General features: G+C 38.9%; 1 protein-coding gene across 5 annotated transcripts in view; it reads left to right on the forward strand.

Moving 5' to 3' along the window:
- Nucleotides 1-22,504, forward strand: part of RABGAP1L (RAB GTPase activating protein 1 like) — a 453,918-nt gene that overhangs the window by 128,557 nt on the left and 302,857 nt on the right. For all 5 annotated transcript variants that reach the window (XM_045838840.1, XM_045838841.1, XM_045838839.1 and 2 more), the window contains 2 exons: nucleotides 1,839-1,932; nucleotides 4,138-4,288. In XM_045838840.1, coding sequence (XP_045694796.1) covers nucleotides 1,839-1,932; nucleotides 4,138-4,288 — 245 coding nt within the window. The remainder of the gene's footprint in view (nucleotides 1-1,838; nucleotides 1,933-4,137; nucleotides 4,289-22,504) is intronic.

Below are 22,504 nucleotides of genomic sequence, written 5' to 3' on the forward strand. Positions count from 1 at the left end.
CTGATTTGCATTATAATCAAGAGTAATGATGCCTGTCAGTGTTTGTTTCCGTTTTCCTTTTTCCTTTTTATTGTGTTCTTAGATTTTGTTCTCTAGTTTAGCATTAACAAATTTCTAAATATTTTAGAAATCTGGCATATTAATTTACCGTGGAGCAAAATGGAGCATAAGGGCAGGATCATCTTAGGCCCTGTTTAATTGAATTCCAATTTGTAAGTAATTACATTATGCTTACTGCCAGTTAAAAGAAGGGTGACCAGAAGTCCCTATTAGCCTGAGTTCATCTGTTTTCGGTGTAACTTTTAATAGTGTTTCTTTTCACTCTCAAAAGTGCCTCAGTTTAGATGAAGAAATTATAAGGTTATAAGGGATAGTTGTTTACATGGGATAGTTCTTGAAGATATTTTAATATTAAGGCTTTAGTTGTTTTTGGTTACATTGTCCCTTTAATACTTAGTAATACTTCATTTGCTTTAGCTTTTAAAAAATTTCTTTATTATTTTCATGGTGAACTTGTTGCAAACTTTATACAGTTGCTTGTGTGAGGTAATTCTAGAGCAGTGATATGTCTACTCTCTTAACCTTTATTCCAATTTCCAGAATAATGTTCACTTTTTGAATGAAATGTATTTTGTAAATCTTGCATATCAGTATTGTCCTAAAGCTATTGAGGCATTTGTCTGTGTGTTCATAAGTTTTGGTTATATTTTACTAAGTCTGTGATAAAAATCTTTTTGTGTGCATATGACCAAATGTTTTCACCTGGCCAAATAAACCTCTATCACATTGATGTGTTTTGGTGTTGAATACATCCACCGACAGGAATTAGTTGATCCTTGGATCGTTGGATTTGTAGCAGGCTAAGCAGTGCTGTAGCTAACACAGACCCTGTGGGATTGACTTACGGCTGGTCCCTGCTGCGCTGTGACAGCGCCGAGCGAGCCAGGTGCTTGCTGTCCGCCCGGCGGAGTTTCAGCTCGCTCGTTCTGGCATCGACACAGCGTTTCTCCCGCCTTGTCTCGTGTAGCGCAGTGTCAGAGGCCTTGTCGTAACGTAGGTAAATCGTGCCTCTTGCATGTATTTTCTCTACTAACTCTGTTACCACTTAAAAGATTTCTAGAGCTGAGAATCCCTGATCTTCATCAGCGATTGCAAACTGCCACCCCATCCCATTCTTTGTAAAACTATCACTTCACAACTTGGGATGTTTTGTAAGGTTGCCGTTTCGAAAGGCCAAATAATTTCCTTTAGTCTTGTACAATATCTTGTACATATGACTGTATGTCTACAGCCTTACTTCTTACATTTCAGGTTGTGATGTGTCTGTATGTATTATATAGGTGTTTCTAGCATTGTTTCTGTGCATGTGCGTATATATCTGACCATAGGCTTTAGTATATTTTGGTCTCACTAATAAAACGATAATACTTGAGAATATTAATCTGGTGAAGAGAGCACCAAATAGAAATTTCTACTTGTATTATCATTAACTTTTAAATTTTACTCTTTGTATTTGTAGGTGTTTACTCTGTTTCTTTGTAGACATTTTAAATTTTATACTCTATAGAGTATAGGTAAGTATTTTCATAAAAAGTTTATGACTTGAAAGTATGTAACTAGGCACTAAGGATAAATTATATGGATGAAATTTTTACTGTTATTTTTGTAATAACAGTAAATGGGTGTAATAATACATCCAGTGGGTGTAATAATATAAACAAAAGTATCATTTGTCTTTTATGGGCACTGAGTCATGTTTTTTGTTTTATAATATATAGATATCTAATATAATATGGAGTATAATGTTTATTGTTTTTGTTTCTGTGTTTTTTCTGCAGAGAGTGATAATGAACTCTCAAGTGGAACAGGTGATGTGTCTAAGGATTGTCCTGAGAAGATCCTGTATTCTTGGGGAGAATTGCTAGGAAGATGGTAAAAATTCATTTTTTTAAAATTATTTTTTAAAAGATTTTATTTATTAACTTTTAGAGAGGGAAGGGAGGGAGAAAGAGGGAGAGAGAGAAACATCAATGTGTAGTTGCTGGGGCCGTGGCCTACAACCCAGGCATGTGCCCTGACTGGGAATCAAATCTGCGACACTTTGGTTCACAGCCTGAGCTCAATCCACTGAGCTATGCCAGCTAGGAAAATTCATTTTTTTAATGGAAAATTTTATGTTTACATAATTCATGTTGTATTAGGTAAATTTTATATTATATTAATTTGTATTAAAATCAATGCGTCATATATCTTAATATTTTAATGTACTTTAAAAACATAAAAATTAAAATAAAATTTATAAATACTCCTTATATATGGCCTGGCTGGTGTGGCTCAGTGGATTGAGTGCCAGCCTGTGAACCAAAGGGTCACTGGTTCAATTCCCAGTCAGGGCACATGCCTGGGTTGCAGGCCAGGTCCCCAGTTGGGGGCACTCGAGAGTCAACTGCACATTGATGTTTCTCTCCCTCTCTTTCTCCCTCTGTATCTTTCTCTAAAAAAGTATATAAATAAAGTCTTTAAAAATAAATAAATAAATAAATACTCCTTATGTTTGCCTAGGCCTTCCCTCCAATATAGTCTTATTTATAAGACATAACATTGTTCAGAGTAGTCATTTTTATGCTGTATTGCCAATGCATGTAGATATCTATTGTTAAGGGTTACATTTCCTTTCCCTACTAAGTCTGTTACCACCAAAAGGGGATGAAGAGTTTAGAAATTCTCATTTGACCACTGATTATAAACTGTAACTCAGTCTGTTCTATTCTTCTTGACTAAAACTATTACTTTACATTTTGGGGTTTTATCTGAAACTACAAAAGAAGGTACCCTGTTTATATTTATTATAAATACTCTATTTATTATAGTTGAGTTTTTTGAAAAGATAATCATGAATAAAAAAATCTTGCCAACAAAAAGACTCTGCCATGCAGCGTAGACACGTGGAAAAACCCTGTTATCAGGCACGCACATCAGATTATATGCATGCAGGTAGTCTAGGAGAAAGTACAAAGTTTGGGATGAGTTTTACACATTTTATACAATCAAGTAGATGAAAGAACAGTTAAAACTATTTTTAAGAGACAAGGGAATATTACTGGTGGCCATCTCCTGTACAAACCCTGAGAGACTCATGAGTTAATTTGGAGATGTGTATTTGTAGATCCGAGGGCTGGAAGGCTTGTGGCTTCTCACTGTAAAATCTCGGGACTAGGTGTATCAGATCCCTAGCCAAAAAGTTGAGCCTGTTATGTCTGTGAGAAGATACTCTAAGAGGAAGAGGGGCCAGCTGCCTCACCTTTCTTAAACAAAGAAAATTATCTTACATATACAAATATAAAATGAACACATCTCAGAGTTTATTTGACATTAACTAAGAAGGAACCAGTAATATATTAGAGCCAATGAAAATGAGGATTTCATTTAGAGATTTCATTTCATTACATTCTCCACCAGACAATTCATTTGCATCGCCATGAATAGGAATCATTTGAATAGCTAAGGACAAAAACCTTATGCATTATTATCAGTTTTCTACATGTCATCTTCGATCTATCCAGAGGTGTAAATTAGCCTGGTCAAAGAAAAATAAAGGCACACACCCGTACGACGTCAGATAGTTCTCAAGCTCCAGCATTCCGCAGAGACGTCCCGCAGTCTCTGTAGCCAGATTAGGGCAGGATGGGGCCCGCACCGGACGTGTTCAGGGGAGGGCGTGTCAGCACCGGGCTCTGCGCCGCCGGAGCTGGAGGACACACCAGCAGCCAACCTGCCTTAGTACGCTCATCCCAGGGCGTTCGGGTGGTTCTTTTTGTGCCTTGAAATGCTGCCTGCAAACATTTAGTTAACACATTTAATATTGTGAGTAAGTCTATAGGGTAAATAAGGAATAGTAAATGAGAGAAAGAAAAACCTTTCTTTGGTGATGGGATAACATGGTTCACAATAAAGACGGTGAGATCAAGAAAAACAGTCAAAACCATCACAGAGTTAAACCCTATCGTTAGTTTACGCCCTTCCCCTCTTGGGGCCCAGGCCCGCTCTTCGTGTAAACTCATCGGTGTGCTTTTCCCCCAGGCAGCAGTCCGGCCGTGGTGAGGGGAGTCTGAGGGTTCCATTTGTTTGTGTTCCCAGGCACAACAACCTGGAGGCACGACCGAAAGGGCTGTGGGCTCTGGTGAAGAGTGGCGTCCCTGAAGCTCTGAGGGCAGAGGTGTGGCAGTTGTTAGCAGGCTGCCATGACAACCAGGAGATGCTGGATAGGTACCGACTGCTCATCACAAAGGTAGGAAGCTCTTTTCGTGTTACGCTCATAGGGTGTATTAAATGAACCTGTTTTCACAGCCCCCGTGAGTCGGAAGGAACTGCTTGGGGCCTGGCTCAGAGCGTGTCGGTGTGGTGTTCCGCCTCTCGTGCCGAACAGCGTTGGGAATGGGAAGCGGTGAACGGCGCACCCTCGTCGTCTGCCGTCACTTTGCGGCTTGGCTTTCGTTTTTTTCCTTTTAGTGACTTTATAATAACTATTTACCAAACTGTAATGTACTTATATTTCAAGTGCAATCAATTAACCTTTTGTTGTTGTTTGAGATTTATATAGTTTCACTTGTTCACAGTGTAACTGTCTCCTAGTGTAATTTTAAAATCAGATTAACTTGAAATGAAAAGGCCTTCTGCGCTGACGTGACCTTGCACTTCAGTGATATGGGCAGTCGCCCAGATCCGTATTCTCTCAGGAGCCTCTGGGTCCAGCGAAAGTTCCTTTGCTTCTGGCTAAAAGACTGATTGTGGAGCATGGTAAATACAGGTCCTCCTTGATCCTAGACGGTCTTCATAGGTCTCACCTTCCACTGTCTTAATCTATAAATCACAAACTTTAAAATAATAGCATTTTTTTGTTTTTCGAAAAATCTCAATTCATAAATGTGATTTTTTGAGAACCAAGACTTGTTCCTCAGGATATATCAGCTGTTATAATTCTTTAACCCCTCTGATTCCTTCTTCCCTTTCTTCCCTATTTGCCCCCTCCCTTCCACATATATTTTTGAGTGCCTAATATATTCAGTTGTTGCTAGATTCAGCGTCTTTTTTAAACCGTTTTTTATGATTGTTTTCTACAATGGCATGGGCACGGTGACCTACTGCTGTGGGGTTGGGCAGGATGTGTAAAGTTTCATCTATATTTTTAAATTGCCAACACAAAAGGGCATGAAGCCGTGCTGGTAGTTGCCGGGCTGTGGCACTGAGACCTCCCTGGGTCTTCAGGCCCACTGGCCGCTGGTCCCGTGCAGTTCAGGAGGGGCCTGGGGGAGGGAAGGGCTTCCGGTCCTCGGGGCCGAGTAACTGCGGTGCTCACACTCGTCTGTTCACTCTCAGAGTATTTGAGTTTTGCGTTTTGCATGTGTTTGCTTATGTGGATTTACAGATTATGCAGCTTTAATTCGACTGTAACTCACAGTGTGGGTGAGCAGTTTAAAAAGATTGCTGTCAGAACAACTATGAAGGACTCATGGACAGACCAAGGCTGGCGAGGTGGAATCAGGGGAGGGCGGTGGGGATGGCTGGGCGGGGGGTAAATGCACCAAACTATACTTGAACAACAATAAAACAGTGAAGAAATTAAAAAAAAAAGATTACTGTCATAAGATGTTGCATAGCAAGATATTTAAAACAGAAACACTAATCTCTCCATCAAGTAAGCATTCATGTTGTGATAATGGATAAGAGGACAACTACTTTTGTAAATAAGCTCATGTTATTTATAGTGAAGGACATTTGACACATTGGGCAATTTAAATATCACTGTGATTTTATCACTGAAAACTTACATGCTTGTGCTATTATACAAACTCTTAATATCTTCTTACTGAAAAACCTGAAATCAGGAATATCAAATATGGTTAAACTTGTACAAAGAGCTGCAGAGAATTTAGGACTGAACATTAACAATATAAAAATAGCAGTATAATACAGTAGCATGTATGCATACTTACAATAAATAATAAAAGATATATACATATATTAGAAGTTTATGCTTAGAATAGTTTTTATTGATTTTACTATCTGAGCAGAAATGTCCAAAAACCATAATTCTGGGTGTCAGGTCACTATTTTATGTAAATAACAAACTGTATGCTTGTGGTGTAGCATGTCGAGGCTTTGTTAATTCATACTTTTTAAGACTTCAAAATTTGGGAGAAAAATTAAAATATTATTTATGAACTCCTAACACTACAGTGTATGCTCTTATATGTGATAGAAGTTTTACCATATATACCAAGTGCCACGTGAGGAACTTGCCCAAGGCCCCAAGGTAGTAAGTAGCAGAGCTTAAAGTTTCAAGCCACCGTCTCCTTGCATAGTGAGCACCAACACTTCCTCCTGGATTTGAGTCTCACTTCTTCCTGGGTTTGTGATCTTGAGAAGTTACCCCAACTTTTTAAGCCACAGTTTCATCATTTGCAAAGCAGAGATCATGGGAATGTTACCGGGATTGTTGTAGGAATTAAATAAAATGATATAGTGCTAAGCACATAGCAGATATTCAGGATTAGCTTCTATTTTTACCAATATGATATTACATCGTGAACAGGATAATAATAAAAAGGATATGGTGTCAGTGTATACTTCTCCTTTAATATGCATATCGGCCAACTTCTAGCCCCAGTTTTCACAGGAGCACATGTTGTGAACAGCAGCTGATGGAAAGGAGTCTTTTTAAAAGCATGAAGTGTCACATTTATCTTTTTTTATTCGTTTCTTGTCTTTTTTTCTGGCTGGTGTATATTATGGAATATCTGAATCCCAAAACTTGACTTTGTAGTGATTCATGAGTTATTACTTTAGTAGTTATGCATATTCAAGTCTATCGTAAAGTAAAACAAGATTCTCTAAAAACCACTCCTAATGACTGCCTGATGTAATCTAGTTTTCAAGGTAGGTGTTAATTTCATTCACTTATTGATTCACTTATTTATTTAGTGACTCTTTGTTGATCATCTTTTATGGGCTGAGCTCTCCGTGGTTTCTAGGGTGATGAAGATAAAAAGGGTTCATGCCCTGAGGAGTGTAGCCTTGGGAGGAGTCAGGCCCGTACACGATAGGTCAAGTGTATCCTGATACAGGGGACAGTGGGCATCTGCAGCAGGTGTGTGGAAGACGGGCGAGGGAGTGACAGCTGGGCTTGAGAGAGCCGGGGAAGACTTCCTGGGCAAGGTGGCGCCTGTGGTGGGAGTGGCAGTGTCCGGGCAGCGAGGAGCGGAGCGCAGTGTAGACGGCACCGTGGAACCATCCAGCTGCCAGTCAGTGACTTGGTCGGACTCCCTGGGAAGCCTTAGGGAGTGGAATCGGTGTGTTCTTTCCTTCCCTCACCCCCGCCCCAGTTGGCCAACCATATCCACTGTTCACAGATCAGTGCTTGTCACTCGTTAAATGGGAAGAGTGTAACACAAGTGTTTATTCTTATTAGAATAGACATGAAACAAGGAACCTCAAACTGTATCATATCAAAATGATATCACAGGAGAATATTTACCTGGTTACCTAGGATTGCTGTGATAGAAGTTTAACAAGTGATGCCATAATGTCTGCTCCATGTATGTCTGAGTGCCTGTCGTCTGAGTTCTGTGTCGGGGCGGTGATGCTTACCAATTCTTAAAATCAGTGAACTAAGAAATCTACCACCTATTGGCTAAATATAAAACAGTATAAACTTGCAAAGAAGAAGGCCAAATTTATAAATTACAGGTAGCATGTGCTGGAACTTCTGTTGGAGAGCAAAAAGGGCAGAAGTTGCAAATATTACTTTGGCAGTTGCTGCAAAAATCTTTTTTTGGAATATAAATAAAAGACAACCATTGTAAGATTCTGCACATTCTCTGCTTCCTTGAGCATTGTATGGACAGATAAAGCTTCCCCGTGTTTATCCTTGTCAGATTATTGGTACTGCTCCGAGTAAAGCCTGTCTTCTCTCTCCAGTGTGTTATTGTAGCAGACAGCTTTTAATAAAACATGTAGCTGAAGAAAAATTTTTATTCTGCTTTGTTGGAATGTGCTATAATTATAGTTACAGACATCCTCAAGAGGAAATGTTTAAATTGGTATTTTTCTTATGATCAAATAACATTTAGTGAGTAATTGAAAAGTGAAATCATGGTATCTATTATACCTGTTTTTATTTGATAAGCTTTCACAACTAAATTAAACTTCTGTACATCATTTAGTCGGGTAGATGTTTACCTTTTCTTTACATTGTTTATTTTTTAAGCATTCAGTGCAGCACGCCAGTCAGCCGACGCCCAACACTGGATTCCCCGAGAGGCGAGGCGTTGCCCGACTGCACGGCGGCCTGCTCTCCGTCCTCACGGCGTCTGGCTGTGGGGCAGGAGCTCTGTGATAGAACCGGGCTGCTCCGGCTGGGTCGGAACTGATGCCGCCACGGCATTTACAAAATTTCTCCAGAAAACACAAAGTTCTTTAAAATTTATTAACCAAAAAAAAAAAGGTGGCAAGGAGAATAAAGAGCACTCACTATGTTGTAATGTAAATACCTGGAACATGGAGATGTACTGGAAGGTCTCTATGAAAGGAGACGAAGGATTATTGGAAGAGATTTTTAAAGAAAACGTACTTTTCATTTTCTCTTTTCTTATCTCGCCAGGGTGGTGGTTTCTTACTACATAATTACACCTTGGCTTATTATTTCATAGCGTAACTTCATCAACTTGTCTTGGTCTTCGTCCCGGGAGCTCTTTCCTCTTCTGTTACATCTGCCCTGACGCCTGCGTGTGATAGCTGCCGTTGCGTGTGAACCTGAGAACGGAAAGGTCCCCACCAGCACTGGCATGTTTCTGTAAAAATTTACAGATATATTCGCCATTATGCTCTTATGCTTAGAGGACAGTGTTCTGTTTTTTCATAACAAATATTAGTTATCATTTAAACATAGTCATAATTTTGAGGTAAATTAAAGAAAAGATGATTTTCTAATGTTACCCTCATTTTCATATGATGGAATTAGAGTAGGAGTGCACTGTTTTGAAGGGAGGCTTTTGGGTGATTGTTGAGCTAGATGATTCAGTGGCATGAAAGCTATATTTATAGCTATAGACCTAAGGGTAAGAGGGAAGCGGTGGTATTTTCTTAAATCCCACGAATTTTCAGGATCCCAGGATTACAGTGTGACTCCTGCATCCCAATGTTATGACTTTACTGCCTGTATTTGCATATGTTTCTAGAGCAGATGTGTTTGTTTACTTATGCTTAGTTTTTTAATTTTTAAAAAAGATTTTATTTATTTATTTGAAGAGAGAGGGAAAGGAGGAAGAAAGAGAGGGAGAGAAACATCAGTTGGTTGCCTCTCACACTCCCCCAACTGGGGGCCTAGCCCACAACCCAGGCATGTGCCCTGACTGGGAATCAAACTGGCGACTCTTCGGTTTCCAGACTGGGGCCCAATCCGCTGAGCCACACCAGCCAGGGTTGTATTTATATTTTAGTGAGTGATGTGGTGTGATGAGTTTTTTCCAGGGCTTTTGCTTTTGTTTTGATGTACTTTTCCATTTAAACTTAACGTTTAGATGTTTTTACCGTTAATTAGTGTCGAGGTTAAAAAAAGGGAGACAGCAAGTACCTATGAGGCAGGTGCTGAAAGTCCACGCTCCCCCAACGTATTGCACAGCCCCACCCTTGTCTGCCTACAGCTCCATTTTGCAGCTTCTCGCTGGGGTGCATTACGGATCTCTCAGTATCTTCTCGTTCTTGGTTTGTGTGTCTTTACTATTTGTATTTCTTTGTCTCTCTATCCTATCCTCCCATTCTCTTTATGCATGGAGCTCTGAAAAATGGTTTTCATTGTTTGTCATTTTTGTTATTTGCTTAGTCTCAGATTCCCTGTGACTTTCTTGGATTAGGTTGCTTTGTAGTTGTATGTTTTTTAGTTGGTTTTCAAGATAGTAGACTGTCATCACAGAGAAAGGGTCCTTTTGTTGTGCTTTGTGTCCCAGAGCCTGGCACTCAGTAGCCTTTAGTAAATATTTGTTGGATAACTAAAGGAATTAAACTCCAGAGGGCAGTGCTCCATGACCTGAGAGAGAGAGAGAGAGAGAGAGAGAGAGAGAGAGAGAGAATATGAGTGTCTGTGTGTGTGTATTATAACATAGAACATATCAAGTTATAGACTGGAGCTTTAGTGGAAGTCTTACTTTTTTCATTACATTTAATGAATAGCTCTTAGGGACCGCCCTTAAAGAGTAGGCATTGAAAAGTTGTCTTTTTAATTTGCTCATTTTTCTCATTATAGCATAAATAATTCTTTAGAGCTTATGAAAAAGATATGTAGTTGTTAATGCGCACATATGGAGATCCCAAAATATGACATATAGTATGTCTTCTGTTACAAACTCAGATATATCTGAGCTTCTACTTCCTTTTTCTACCAAATAGAAAGAAAAATAAATGGAAAACCAAAAGACCACTGAGTCAATTTAAGATTATTTTCAGCCATAGGAAAATTTAGTTTCTTTGTGAAATTTCTTGAGCTTCTTCAAGATGGTACTAGGTAACTGTCATGTTTTGGGGTGTTATTAATGTTGCAATTATTTTTTTCAGATTTAAAAGCCTTATTTTATAGTTTGGTTTTTGATTTAATTATTAATTCCACAGAATGTTTCAAACTAAGTATTGTAATCAATTCAGTATGTTGCAGTTTTAAAAGAATAGTTATACCTTAACAATTTATTATGTTTCTCATTTGGTTTCTTTCTTCTCTATGCTAAATCTTTACTTCTTCTAGATTCACAATCAATTTTATCAGTAATGCTTTTATGAAGTGCATAATAGACTTTTTACGTACCAACATTTCTATTCCTAATGAATAATGAATACACTAAATAAAAGTTGCTTGAAACTTTTTTATTCCTGGATCGGAATACCAGGGGTGTGCGCATTTCTGTAAGAGAGAGCTTTACTTGTTACTACTGTCGGAACAACTGAGTCACTTCTACCCTTTACAAAGCTCGTATTTGACGTGTTTGTGAAAACCGATTAATATTTTAATAGATGACTTTTACCGTGATACCAGCAAAAATTATGTGAAAAGGAGCAATTCTATTTAATTCTTGAACTCTTGAGTTCTTTTTTGAAAAGTATAATGGCAATTTTTAATTGAAAGCTTATCTTAATTTTTCTGCCTAGCTGTCTAGTTGGTACTTAGGTGCTCTAAGTAAGGTTCCATCTCTTCACAGAGATTACTCAGTCAAAGTGTCTGTAGCTGTCTGACTTTAATTTCTGGGGGCCTCGGGTCTTTACTTGGAAGAGTTTCAGAGCTCAAGTATGGGTATGATTTGGCTATGCTTACAAAATTTCTGTCTTAGCCTTTCAGAGCCAGTTGTGCAGTCAACAGGAATATTGATCTTTATTGCATATTATTCACAATCAAGATTTTCTGAGTGAAACACTATTGCAGAACCTTAAATTAAGGATTGAAAGCGTCCCCCTAGATAATTTAAACACACTTTTTTGCCTGTCGGGGTCGATGATGTTACCGAGCGGTGGTTTTCCCAGCCCACTTCTGTGGAAAGGCCTTTCCCCGCTGGAGCAGAGAATCGACGGAGCTCGGTCCCTGGGAAGAGACGAGACAGTGCCAGGAGAACGCTCGTCGTCCCAGGGGCACCGCGTAAGGTTGCACTAAGTGTCCTGGGACTCATTAATCAGGGAACGACTCCAATTAAAGAGGAAACTGCTCCTCAGCTGCCAGGCTGTCGGCTTAGCTCCTCCTTGCTGTCCAGCTGCCAGCAGCATTCTTGAACCGCTCTGTCCCGGCCGAAGGGGGTCACTTAGGGATTTCTGGCAGACTTGGCTTGTAGTGATAACCTTTGATATTGAATGGAGTTCTTTTCAGGTATAAGTTTACACAATAGGAGTAATTTTGGAGTTAGAATGTGTTGGTTGATCTGCAAGGCTTTTTCGCTTGTAATCTTATCACTTTTTAAAATCCTGAAACAATCCATGCTACATAGTTATAACCTTGGGTATGTATGTAGGTAAATAAATATGAACACACATGTATGTGTCATGCGGGACCACAATACACAGAGATTTCTAAAAACTATAAGTACATTTATCTATTTAAGTCATATTGGCATTTCTGTTAGGTTAATAGTTTATTTGGCTTGACTAAAGTTTTTTTTTTTAAAGATTTTATTTGTTTATTTTTAGAGGGGAAGGGAGGGAGATAGACAGAGAGAGAGAGAGAAACATCAATGTGCGGTTGCTGGGGGTTATGGCCTGCAATCCAGGCATGTACCCTGACTGGGAATTGAACCTGGGACACTTTGGTTCCCAGTCCGCGCTCAATCCACAGAGCTATGCCAGCCAGGGCTTGACTAAAGTCTTTTTTGAGAATTAGTGCATAAGAGAGTATTTTAATTTCACAAGAGTGTGTGCATTATATATGTATTATGTCTTGTTACTTCCCAGGCTTCTTTGTGTTTTTATAATGATTATCATATTCAGCATATCAGGTATTTCTTAACTTCCCAAATGGTATTTGACTACTAACTACTACTGAGTACTTTATAATTGTTCTTAATATTACTTTTGTTAATTTTACTTTTTAACTTTTGATACTTGTCTTAATACACACACAGAATTTTAGTGGTTTCTGAAACAGGGAAGTAGTTGGACACATTCAGACCTGGAAAGCCGCCCCCAGTAAGGACTGGAACTGCGACCTACGCGTGCTCTTCTCTGTGTCCTTCCCACCCGCAGTGCACAGTGAGCTCGGAACGTAATTTTGTGAAGCTGGTTTCCGTCGGCCCTTCAGGATCAGTTTTTCCTGTGCTATTATTTCTAATTGGTTATAGCTCAAGAAGGTAAATTTTGTACAAACAATTGCTGGTACTACACAATCTAATATTTACAAACTTCATGGAATGCTTAGCCAGGACAAACATTGTCTTGTGAATTTGGAGTGCTTGCTTTTTAAAGGCAGGTGCATTTCTATTAGACTTATAGTTTCTTTAAAGAAAGGAAGGAAAGTTATGAACCCTCAAGTGCCACTTTACATGGGGGGTTTATATTACGAGTGATGCACCTGATGGGAGCAAGACAGAACCTCGAACAAGAGCAGCGCTAGAGCCGGCGGCTCTAGTTTTTATCCAGGGTTCATGGCTCTGGGCTTATTTTTGTTTACGGTTTCCTTTGAACTTGGGCGTGTGGATCTGTGTCAGTATGCACAACTCAGTCATATGTTTACCTTACTTGCAGTATTGTCATATGTGTTTATTTACTACATTGATTTAGAAATATGCATTAATTTATCTTTGTGACTTATCTATGGATTAGATTGATTTCAAATACTAGTTTTACGGTTAATGCAGAAGTCTAAATCCTCAGATCAAGGTCAAGTGGAAGATGTGTGCCAGAACTGGAAATAGAAGATAGTTTCTATTATTTATCTATGATTTCTCTCTCTTTAATGTTTCCCATTGAACATTGCTTGGACCATAAAGTTAGTTAGAGAATATTTCTCCCTTGCAGTGTAATAAAACTGCAGGCTTACCAAAGTTTTCACAAACAAATAGCACCTCCAGAGATGGAACACTAAAGGGTAGCCTGCTGACTTTGCAGAGGTGGCCTTTCTAATGCTGAGGCATGGCAGCGCCTGTGGGGGGGCATGTTAATACTCCGAGAGAATGGTTACAATTAAGTCATGACTGCGTCTTTCTATTGTGGAGATAGAAATGTTCTCTAAGAGTGCCTGCAGCCACGAAGTGAGAAACCTGTATCTGATCGTGGTGATTTTACGGATTTTCCAAGGACTCCATGATGCTCCAGGGGCCCTCCAAAGAGTCTTTAGGGATTGCTGAGTCCCTTACAAATACGGCAGTAAAACTGAACGCCAGCCTTATGTCCCTGGGACCCTGTGAGGAGTATGCACTTAGCGTACCGTCTCAGGGACCAGTCCCGTGCCTCTCTGCAGTCATCTTGAGTCAGACGTTAAAGCAAGCACTGAGTTGATTCTGGAGAACCTGTTTGTGCTTTGTCTACATTCAGTTTTAATGTCACTGTTGCCCTTTTTGCAGAGAACATTATCTAGGACAGACCTCAAAATTTAATGTGCAGGTGTGGATCCTATTGAATACAGATTTGGATGCAGCATGTCTGGGGCGAAGCTTGTGGTTCTCATTTCTAACTGGTTCTCATTGCTGCTAGTTAATGAACCACAGTTTGAGTAGCAAGGCTCTAGGTCCTAGCCCTTGAACTCCAAAATGTTTCTGAAATATTTTAAAATGACTATTAGCTCAGTGAATGCATGTAATTGTTTCTGGCTAATTATATTAGTTAAGAAAGATACATATACTAAAAAGTCACAATATAGTTTACTCTTTACTGTAAAATTATCATCATGGATGGTCTTCATTGTAATACAGAGTTCATAACTGAACATTATTGCTATGAAAAGATGAACATATAAGACAATATAGTTTAAAAATTAAAATAGTTTCTTATTACAGGATTACATATAAATAAGTATAAAATGATAACCACAAGGGTTTGCCCTGTAAGGCTTAAGGTTTTTTTCTTTTCTTTTTTTCTTTTGTTTTTTTCTTAATTTATGATTTATATAACATCTGAACTTTCTGACATTTGGCTTTTACTTGATGGAAAAGAAAGAAAGTCAGAGAATCAAAGAAAAAGAAGGTGATGTTTCTGAACGATTTTTCCCATCTGGGTTTTGGCTGTCTGCTTTCATTTTTGAGTCAAGCCTCTTTAAATTTTCAGAAATGTTTGGCGCCTTTTAGGTTTTCCATTTGAGCCCAAAGAATAAGAATTAAATTTTACTTCTGTTAATCTCATTCTTATACTATCAGCCTACCACATTTAAAATCCAGGGAAGATAAGTCCTGCTCACCCTCCTTCTGCCGGGTTAAATGGAGAGAAATCCTTTACTTAGCAAGCCACAGTACTTGAAAATATTCTGTCCTGGAGAGAGTAGCTTAACACAGAGGTTAAGGTTATTGGAGGGCTGTTTTCCTTTTCTTTTTGGAGAGGGCGAAGAAGCCAGAAAGATACTGTGACACACAGTTGTGTAGAAAACCTGACCAGTTCCTCTGCTGCGGAAACGAAGAGACGCTATTCGCTGCATGGACCCGGAGTGCCTCTTGATTTAAATGTCTTACCTTGCAGAAATCACTCCCAGGGAGAAAGGGAGTTTAAATAGTGCTCATGACATGTTTAATCAGTGACATAGACAGAATTATAAGATCTTGAACATACTATTTATTAATCGAGATTGTGGATTTAGAGAACATTATTTTGAATGTTACTAATTTAATTTGTGGGAGTGCTTTTTAAATGACACTCATCATTCAAGAGATGTTTAGTAGTATTCTAAATGCTCAAGAGGATTTATGCACTTGCTTGCAATTTTCATTTCTAATATGCCTTTCATCCATCCATTTTATGCTACTTAGTTTTGTGTAAATATCCAATATGGATTTAGGCTTCCTTGGTCGTGACACATGTATAATTTTGAGTAGGGGGGAGCTCTTTAAGGAAAATAATGTTTCTTTGGCAAATTTTACAAAAACATATGACGGTATGAACATATTTCTAGGGACCCTTTAAGGAAAGACTGAAGTAAAGCTAAAAGAAAGGGTAAGTGAACTTGAAGGCAGATCTTTCATCAAATTGGAAAGATTTGGAGCATTATTTCTTCAAATGCCTGTTACTCCCCAATTCTCTCCTCCACCACTGGCATCCTAACTGCTGATACTGATCCCTGAAGCTTTTTTTTTTTTGTCAACTTTTTCTTCTAAAGGTAGGTTAATTTTTCTTGATTTGCCTTCAAGTTCACTTACCCTTTCTTTTTTCATCTCTATTAGAAGTCTTTCCAGTGAATTTTCATTGTATGTTTATATTCTAGAATTTTCATTTGGATCTATTTTATAACATCAGTTTCTTTCCTGAGTTTTTTCTCCTTTTATTCATTGCAAGTATAATTTCCTTAATATCAATGAGCATAGTTACAATAGCTGCTTAAATGTTCTTGTCTGATAATTTCAGCATTTAGATCATTTTAAGATTGGTTTTGGTTCATTGTCTTTCCCTTTGCAGTGTATTACAGTTTCCATGGGGTTTTTGGTCAACGAATTTTGGGATTCTCTCCTGGAAATTGTGAATGTTCTGAGAGTGGTGATATTTTGTTTTAGCACATGGTTAACTTAGATTTTACTCAAACTATAAACTCTGTGTTGTCTATGCAACTTCCAAAAAAAGTTTTAAAAATAGAAAACAAAATTTATTATGATAAGAATAGTCATTCATATTTCATAGCTGTCTTAATCCATTTGGCCTACTATAACAAAATACCATGCTGTAGGTGGCACGTGAACATCAGAAACTTACTTTCCACCATTCTGGAGGCTGGGAAGTCCACGACGGCAGGTGCAGTGTCATGTGAGGGCCCACTCCCTGCGCCGGAGACCTGCCTTCCTGCTTTGCCCTCACGGGGCGGGAGGAGCGTCCTCGGATGCTCTATAAGGGCAGCAGTCCCCTCCCCGACGCCCCACTTCCTAGCGCCGTGAGGGCTGGAATGCCAGCATATGAATGGGTGGGACACACACAGTCCAAGAAATAGCACTCATAGTTTATAAGGTTTTTTCTGTATACTTTCTAATTTTATCCTATGAAAGCTTCCTATAATACCAAGTTAGGCCAATAGTAATTACCGTACCCCCTCTATTGATGTGGAATGAGAGGCCCACAGCAAGTTACATGAAATAGTCTGATACCAGGCAGGCATCCATGTTTCATCTATTAAGATCTGCTTGAAGATAATTTTAACCAGTGTCACCCCATTGAATTCAATAAAAAGGAAAAAAAGATATTTTTAAATATTAGTGGTAAAATAGTGACAGCGTACTTTATCCTTTTTTCACAAAGTGTTTCATAAATATTGTCTAATTTAATGCTCCACTTAACCATCTGCAATAAAGACAATTAGTGTATTACCTTTTTCAGATGAGAAATCCAGAGGTAGCACTTACTTGTATGGGATAAACAAGCGATAATGATACAATCTGCAGCTACAGCCTGGATCTCCAATACTAGATTCTGTGTGCATTCCTTTATGCATATTTTTATTGTATTTTTCCCATTACCATTTATCTCCCTCATACCCTCCTCCACCCCCACCCACCTCGGTCCCCACTGCAGTCACCATACTGTTGTCCACACCTGTGAGTTCTCTTTCTTTTTTGCTTGATTCTGCCATCACCCTCCACCCAATGTGTCGCTCTGCCCTCTGTACTGCACTTTCTTCTTTGACTTATGAGTGACTCTGATAATGTTCAGTGTACACTTATCTCACCGCAGTATCTTTAGACTGCATCTGACATTGTAGGAAGCATTTACCACTGTATTGAGTCGACACGTAGTGAATGTAAATATATATTTTTGGTAATATGTCTTGATGGCTTTTGAATTTTTTTCTTTATTCTCTTCCGGAAAACGTACTATGAGTAAAACTGCTTTTTCTCCATCTCAGAATGAAGCGTGTTTCGAGTGCCAGGCACCTGTACTTTGAATTCTGAATCAACTAATACAAAAATTTAAAAGACTTCTGGGCGGAAGGGGCTATTTAAATGCCAAGCAATGAGCTTTGGGATAAAAATACATTACAAATACAGGGTCTGGCACAAATAATGCCCCTTTTTATTACAAAATCGTTAGCATGTAATTCTGTAACATAATAATGTCACACTCAAGCACTCATGAAATTTTAGGTGAAATGTTCAAATTAAAATTGTAAATTATTATACTCATGTTATTACTCTACCAACCACACTCAAGCAGGTATTACTTCTGCAGACCCTGTATTTACAGTTAATAATTTTTAACATAATATTTTTGGAAACTTTTTGAAGATTCCTTCCTTCCTTCCTTCCTTCCTTCCTTCCTTCCTTCCTTCCTTCCTTCCTTCTTCACTTCTTTCTTTCCTTCTTTCCCTCCTCCCTTCTTCTTCTACTCCTAGTACAGAGCACTGCTCTGTAAACGTTATGTTCTATCTTCTGCCAAGCCTGCGAATCTAATTTTGGAACAATGTCTGCAGGTAATTTAAGTATGGAAGGTAGCTAGACTGAGTGTTCATTTTACTTTTGATTTATATATGACCTCTGTTTGGCACTTTCTTTTCAGAAACAGAAAAAAATATTTATTTTGGGATATGTAGGCCAAAGGCAAATGATCTGAGAGGTAAGCACCTTATGCCAAAAGGAAAAGTCACTTTAGTTTATAAAAAAAGATGTATTTGACCAAAACCAAAACTTTCAAAAAGAAAGCATAGTAAACCGGATGATGAAGGAAAATGTGTGCCCATGTTTCATAGCCTGTGTGGAATACAGGATCTATCTTTTCTTTTTCTGACCCGCTACCCAGGAGAGGCTGTAAAATTGCTCTGTTTCACAGTGTTGGCTTAGAACACCTGACCACACAGCGCTCTGTTTGTGCTGCGGAAACAGCAGCCTTTCTGGGCCTCACGCTGAGACCTCGTGCCCGTCGGAGACGCACAGGCACCGACTGCTAGTTCGGCTTCTGATCGCTCTCAGCCTGGTGTTTGAAATGTGTAAGATGCAGATTTGAACTTCATTTCTCCCCTCCAGTCCATGTCATTGCTGTATTTCTTTAGGTATTCAGTGCTTTCTGATGATGATAAAGATATACCATATTGACTGGTAGAAATGTTTTCTTACATACCTTAGGACATGCCAGCCACGTGTCCTCAACCATATTTTAAGTAAATAATAACCATATTTTAAATCAAAATCGGGCAGCAGTTTGCTTTTTGTTCTCTTCATAGGAAACAGAAAGGTGCTGGGAAAAGGCACTGAGTGGTTCAAACGACATTCAGCACAGTAATCTTGAAATCACACTCTTTCCGAAGTATCTTATTGCTACTCTGAAATGAAAATAGGAATAAATTCCAGGCTTGAATGGATTTTATTGATCTGTATATAGCATAATTTACAGCACACCTTTGTTTCATTTGTGGCCATGATTAACATTTTATTGGCATTATTATTGTTAAAATTTGTGGTATACAGTTGGAATGCAAGTTTTTGTGGAATGAAAATAAGCCAACAATAGGGTTATCATTTAACATTTATAACAGAATGGTTAAATTGTCTTTGTTGCTAAGGACAGCAAATACTAGAGAACTTTCTACTATTTTTTAATTCTGTTTCACTTAGTAAGGAAGACTGAGTGTTATTTGAGATGTGAGGGTCATCAGCAATATTGGGAATCTGTTTGTCATGCTGAGTTTTTTCCATTGGAATTTGTTGCGGCATTTGCTATAGATAGGATTTGACCTGTCTAAGCAACAGATACTGTAGTATGTTACTGTTCATCAGTGACTTTTATGCCTAGACTTTTTGTGTCCCAGCCCAAATTTATAATATTGGTAACAGACACCCTTGTGAATGTAAAAATTTCAGGGCTCTTAAGAACTTCAGAAAAGCATCTTGAGTTGCCATCACATGCTTCAGATGGTAAGCACCTTGTTTGGTAAATGAGATACACTAGGCACTGGGGGCTGGAAGAAGTCAAGTGACTCTCTCCCTGTCATCCGGGGAGTAAGTAAACTAGAACTTCCTTCTCTCGTTTCCAGTAGTATCTGCCTGAGACATGAAGAGTATTTGCAACAATTATATTCAGAATTCTTCACAAACTTGGATTCTTATGAAAATTCCCTCAAACATAAGGAACAAATTAGATACAACCTAATATTTTTTATTCTAATGGAGTTTAAAAATTGAAAAAGTAAAACAGAAGAAAACAAAACACAGCAAAAACAAACATCTTAGTCTGATTATCCCGCCCCCACTGTCTTTTATTAATGGTATGTCATCATGTTAGCTAATAATTGACATTTTTCTCTTGATTCTGTTTATGTTGGTTAAATCCATGTTATGCAAAGTTAAAATTTACAAATATAAAGCCATTCCAGGGATACTGGGTACATTATTTGTCTGAAATTTTCCAAAACATTTTTAACATTCATTTTGTGCCCAAAAACTTTAATTGTAACAGTGCTATACATCTACTTGATTGGGAAGCTCAAGGGATTAGAGTTAAATTTATAATTGTTTCATGTACTTAGAAGGAAGAAACTTTATCGGTGGAATACCACTTATTACTGTAATTGGCATTGTTTGAGTAGTATAGTTTTACCGCAGGTTATAATCAATTAGCCATCATCATTCCCAGGAAGTTCTGTAAGAAATACTTTCAGATTTAATACCTTCACTCAAGAACAGCACCAAGACTTTCATTTCCCTCTGGGGCATACAGCTGTTCCCAGCCTACTCAGTGCTACGTCAGGGCATAAAATCATCTTGACAGAACTCTCTAAATTATAAATAGTCCCATAATGACATTCAGCCTGGGCGGTACATTTATAAAAGGAGTTATTAAGGAAAATGTCATTCCAACCCATTCCTATACGAGAATTCCTCACATTTTTGCAGCTGTTTTTTGGTACCCAGGTAATATTTGCGTATGTAAGCATGTAAATGGCTAGGGCTATCAAATTCACAACTATGAAGACATACCAGGGATATTGGATAAATATTTTCTCAAATTTTCTAAAACTTTTCGATCACAAATGCATCTTAATGCATGCATTCTTTCTGTGAAGACTGCTGAAAGGCTGGATTCTTAACACTCCAAGGATTCGATATTATTCCAAAGGCATAGCTCTGGAAATACTTCGTATATGATAAAAGAAACAAAAGAATCAGAAGTTGATTTATTTCATTATCTTATAAGCAACTTCAGAATATTGGGCATTGAGTAAAATTTTGCGAACACTTTTTTTCATAGCGTAAATGTTGATTATAGACTACTTGGTGTTAGTGCTCTGAGTTTTAAATACTTGATTAATGCTAGCATCTTACTGGCCTGCTTCGATCCTATGAGACTCTGCTTTGAACCCAAAGAATATTTTTCTTTGAACAAAATTATATTTTTTCCAAAAACCTTCAGTTGTTTGAAATACCTTTATTTCTATAAGTCATTTTTCTGCTTAGGTACCAGGTTGTTTCAGCTCCTGAAAGCCTGGCTGGGTAAGAGAGTGAACGGGGAGAGCAGAGGGTGGCGGCGTCTGTGACCCGCGTTGACCCCGCTTTGGCCTGCGTGGTGGGCACCCGTGAAGACGTGGGGGCGTGGTTGCCGGCTGGAAGCCGGCACTGGGGAGGTGCCCATGTTGCAGAGCAGGGCTATCTGGTCTCTGTGAATATGTGTATGCGTGTGTATGTGAACATGCCTGTCAAGCCCTACCCCCAATTCAGACATTGGCACATGGTGCTGTTTAATAGGCCAGAAAGTGCCAGATGGATTTCTGATTCCTACTTCAGTCTTCTCAGTCAGGTTTCAAACACGTTTTCTTCTTCGATCTGAAATCCTCCTTAATAGAGACATTTTCTTAGTAGGCTTCTGCCAGTTTAGCAACGTTTATCCCTCTTTCAGGCATGTCTTGAAAACAGCTTAATAGGTCTATTCTTTCCTTTCTCAGCTTCTGTCTCTTAGAAGTGATTCCTGTCAAAGGTTCCGAGTTCTGAGCTGTTCCCCGCGCTACCTAATCACTTTAGCCACTTAGCCTCGGCACTGCCTGGTGAGAAACACAGTAGCCCTGGCAGATGTAGGTCAGCCGTTGATTTCTCATTTTCTTCATTCCCCCGTAACATGGCCGAAAGATGATGAGAAAGTTTAATGTTTTCAGCTTGCTTTTTAAAAGCTTTCTTTTCTGGGTGAGTTTAGCCACCCCAATTTCTGATGTTTTAAGAGAATCCTGCTGTTTATTTTAGATTAACCTCCAGATATATAAAATAATCTTTTGTGTCGATAGTCAGCAGGAGAAGAACACAAATCAGTAAGTTTGATTGATTTAGCGAATATTGTAAGAGGAGTTCATAAACTAGTGGAGAAGATGGTTGAATAGACTCAAACCTCTGTTGGTTGGTGAATAAATTGCTAAATAAATTACTTTAGGCCGCTGCAATGGGTGCTTAATGGTCTTGTGGTTAACACATCCCTGGGCTGAGGGTTGGAAGGCTTCTGTCGTACCTTTCTGCTGACATGTCCTCTCCCGTCACGCTTCAGTGTGATCCTGTCCAGTCAGTGGTGTCTGCTCACGGGGCACCAGGAGATCTCTGGGGCAGAAGCGCCGGGTCAACAGGGATGTTGTCCTTTCAGTGAACGTGAAGGGAACGTGTGATTGAAGCGCTGGGTGTTAGGCTGCAGGAGCCGTAGGAGGATACTCGGGACAGCTGCCTGGGTCTAGAGCCGCAGCGCAGTGTGTGGGTGGAAGTGGGGGGCCGGGGAGGTTGGTGGAAGAGGGGTGATAGTCAGGGCATTTCTTCAGTGCTTTCCTCTGAAACCAAATGTGTGTTTAAATGAGAATCTTATGGTAATTATATCGTCTCTTGTAACTCCTTTTCCA

Source organism: Phyllostomus hastatus, unplaced genomic scaffold (genome assembly GCF_019186645.2).
Source record: "Phyllostomus hastatus isolate PE091 unplaced genomic scaffold, TTU_PhHast_1.1 phas_contig_283, whole genome shotgun sequence".
Lineage (NCBI taxonomy): Eukaryota > Metazoa > Chordata > Mammalia > Chiroptera > Phyllostomidae > Phyllostomus > Phyllostomus hastatus.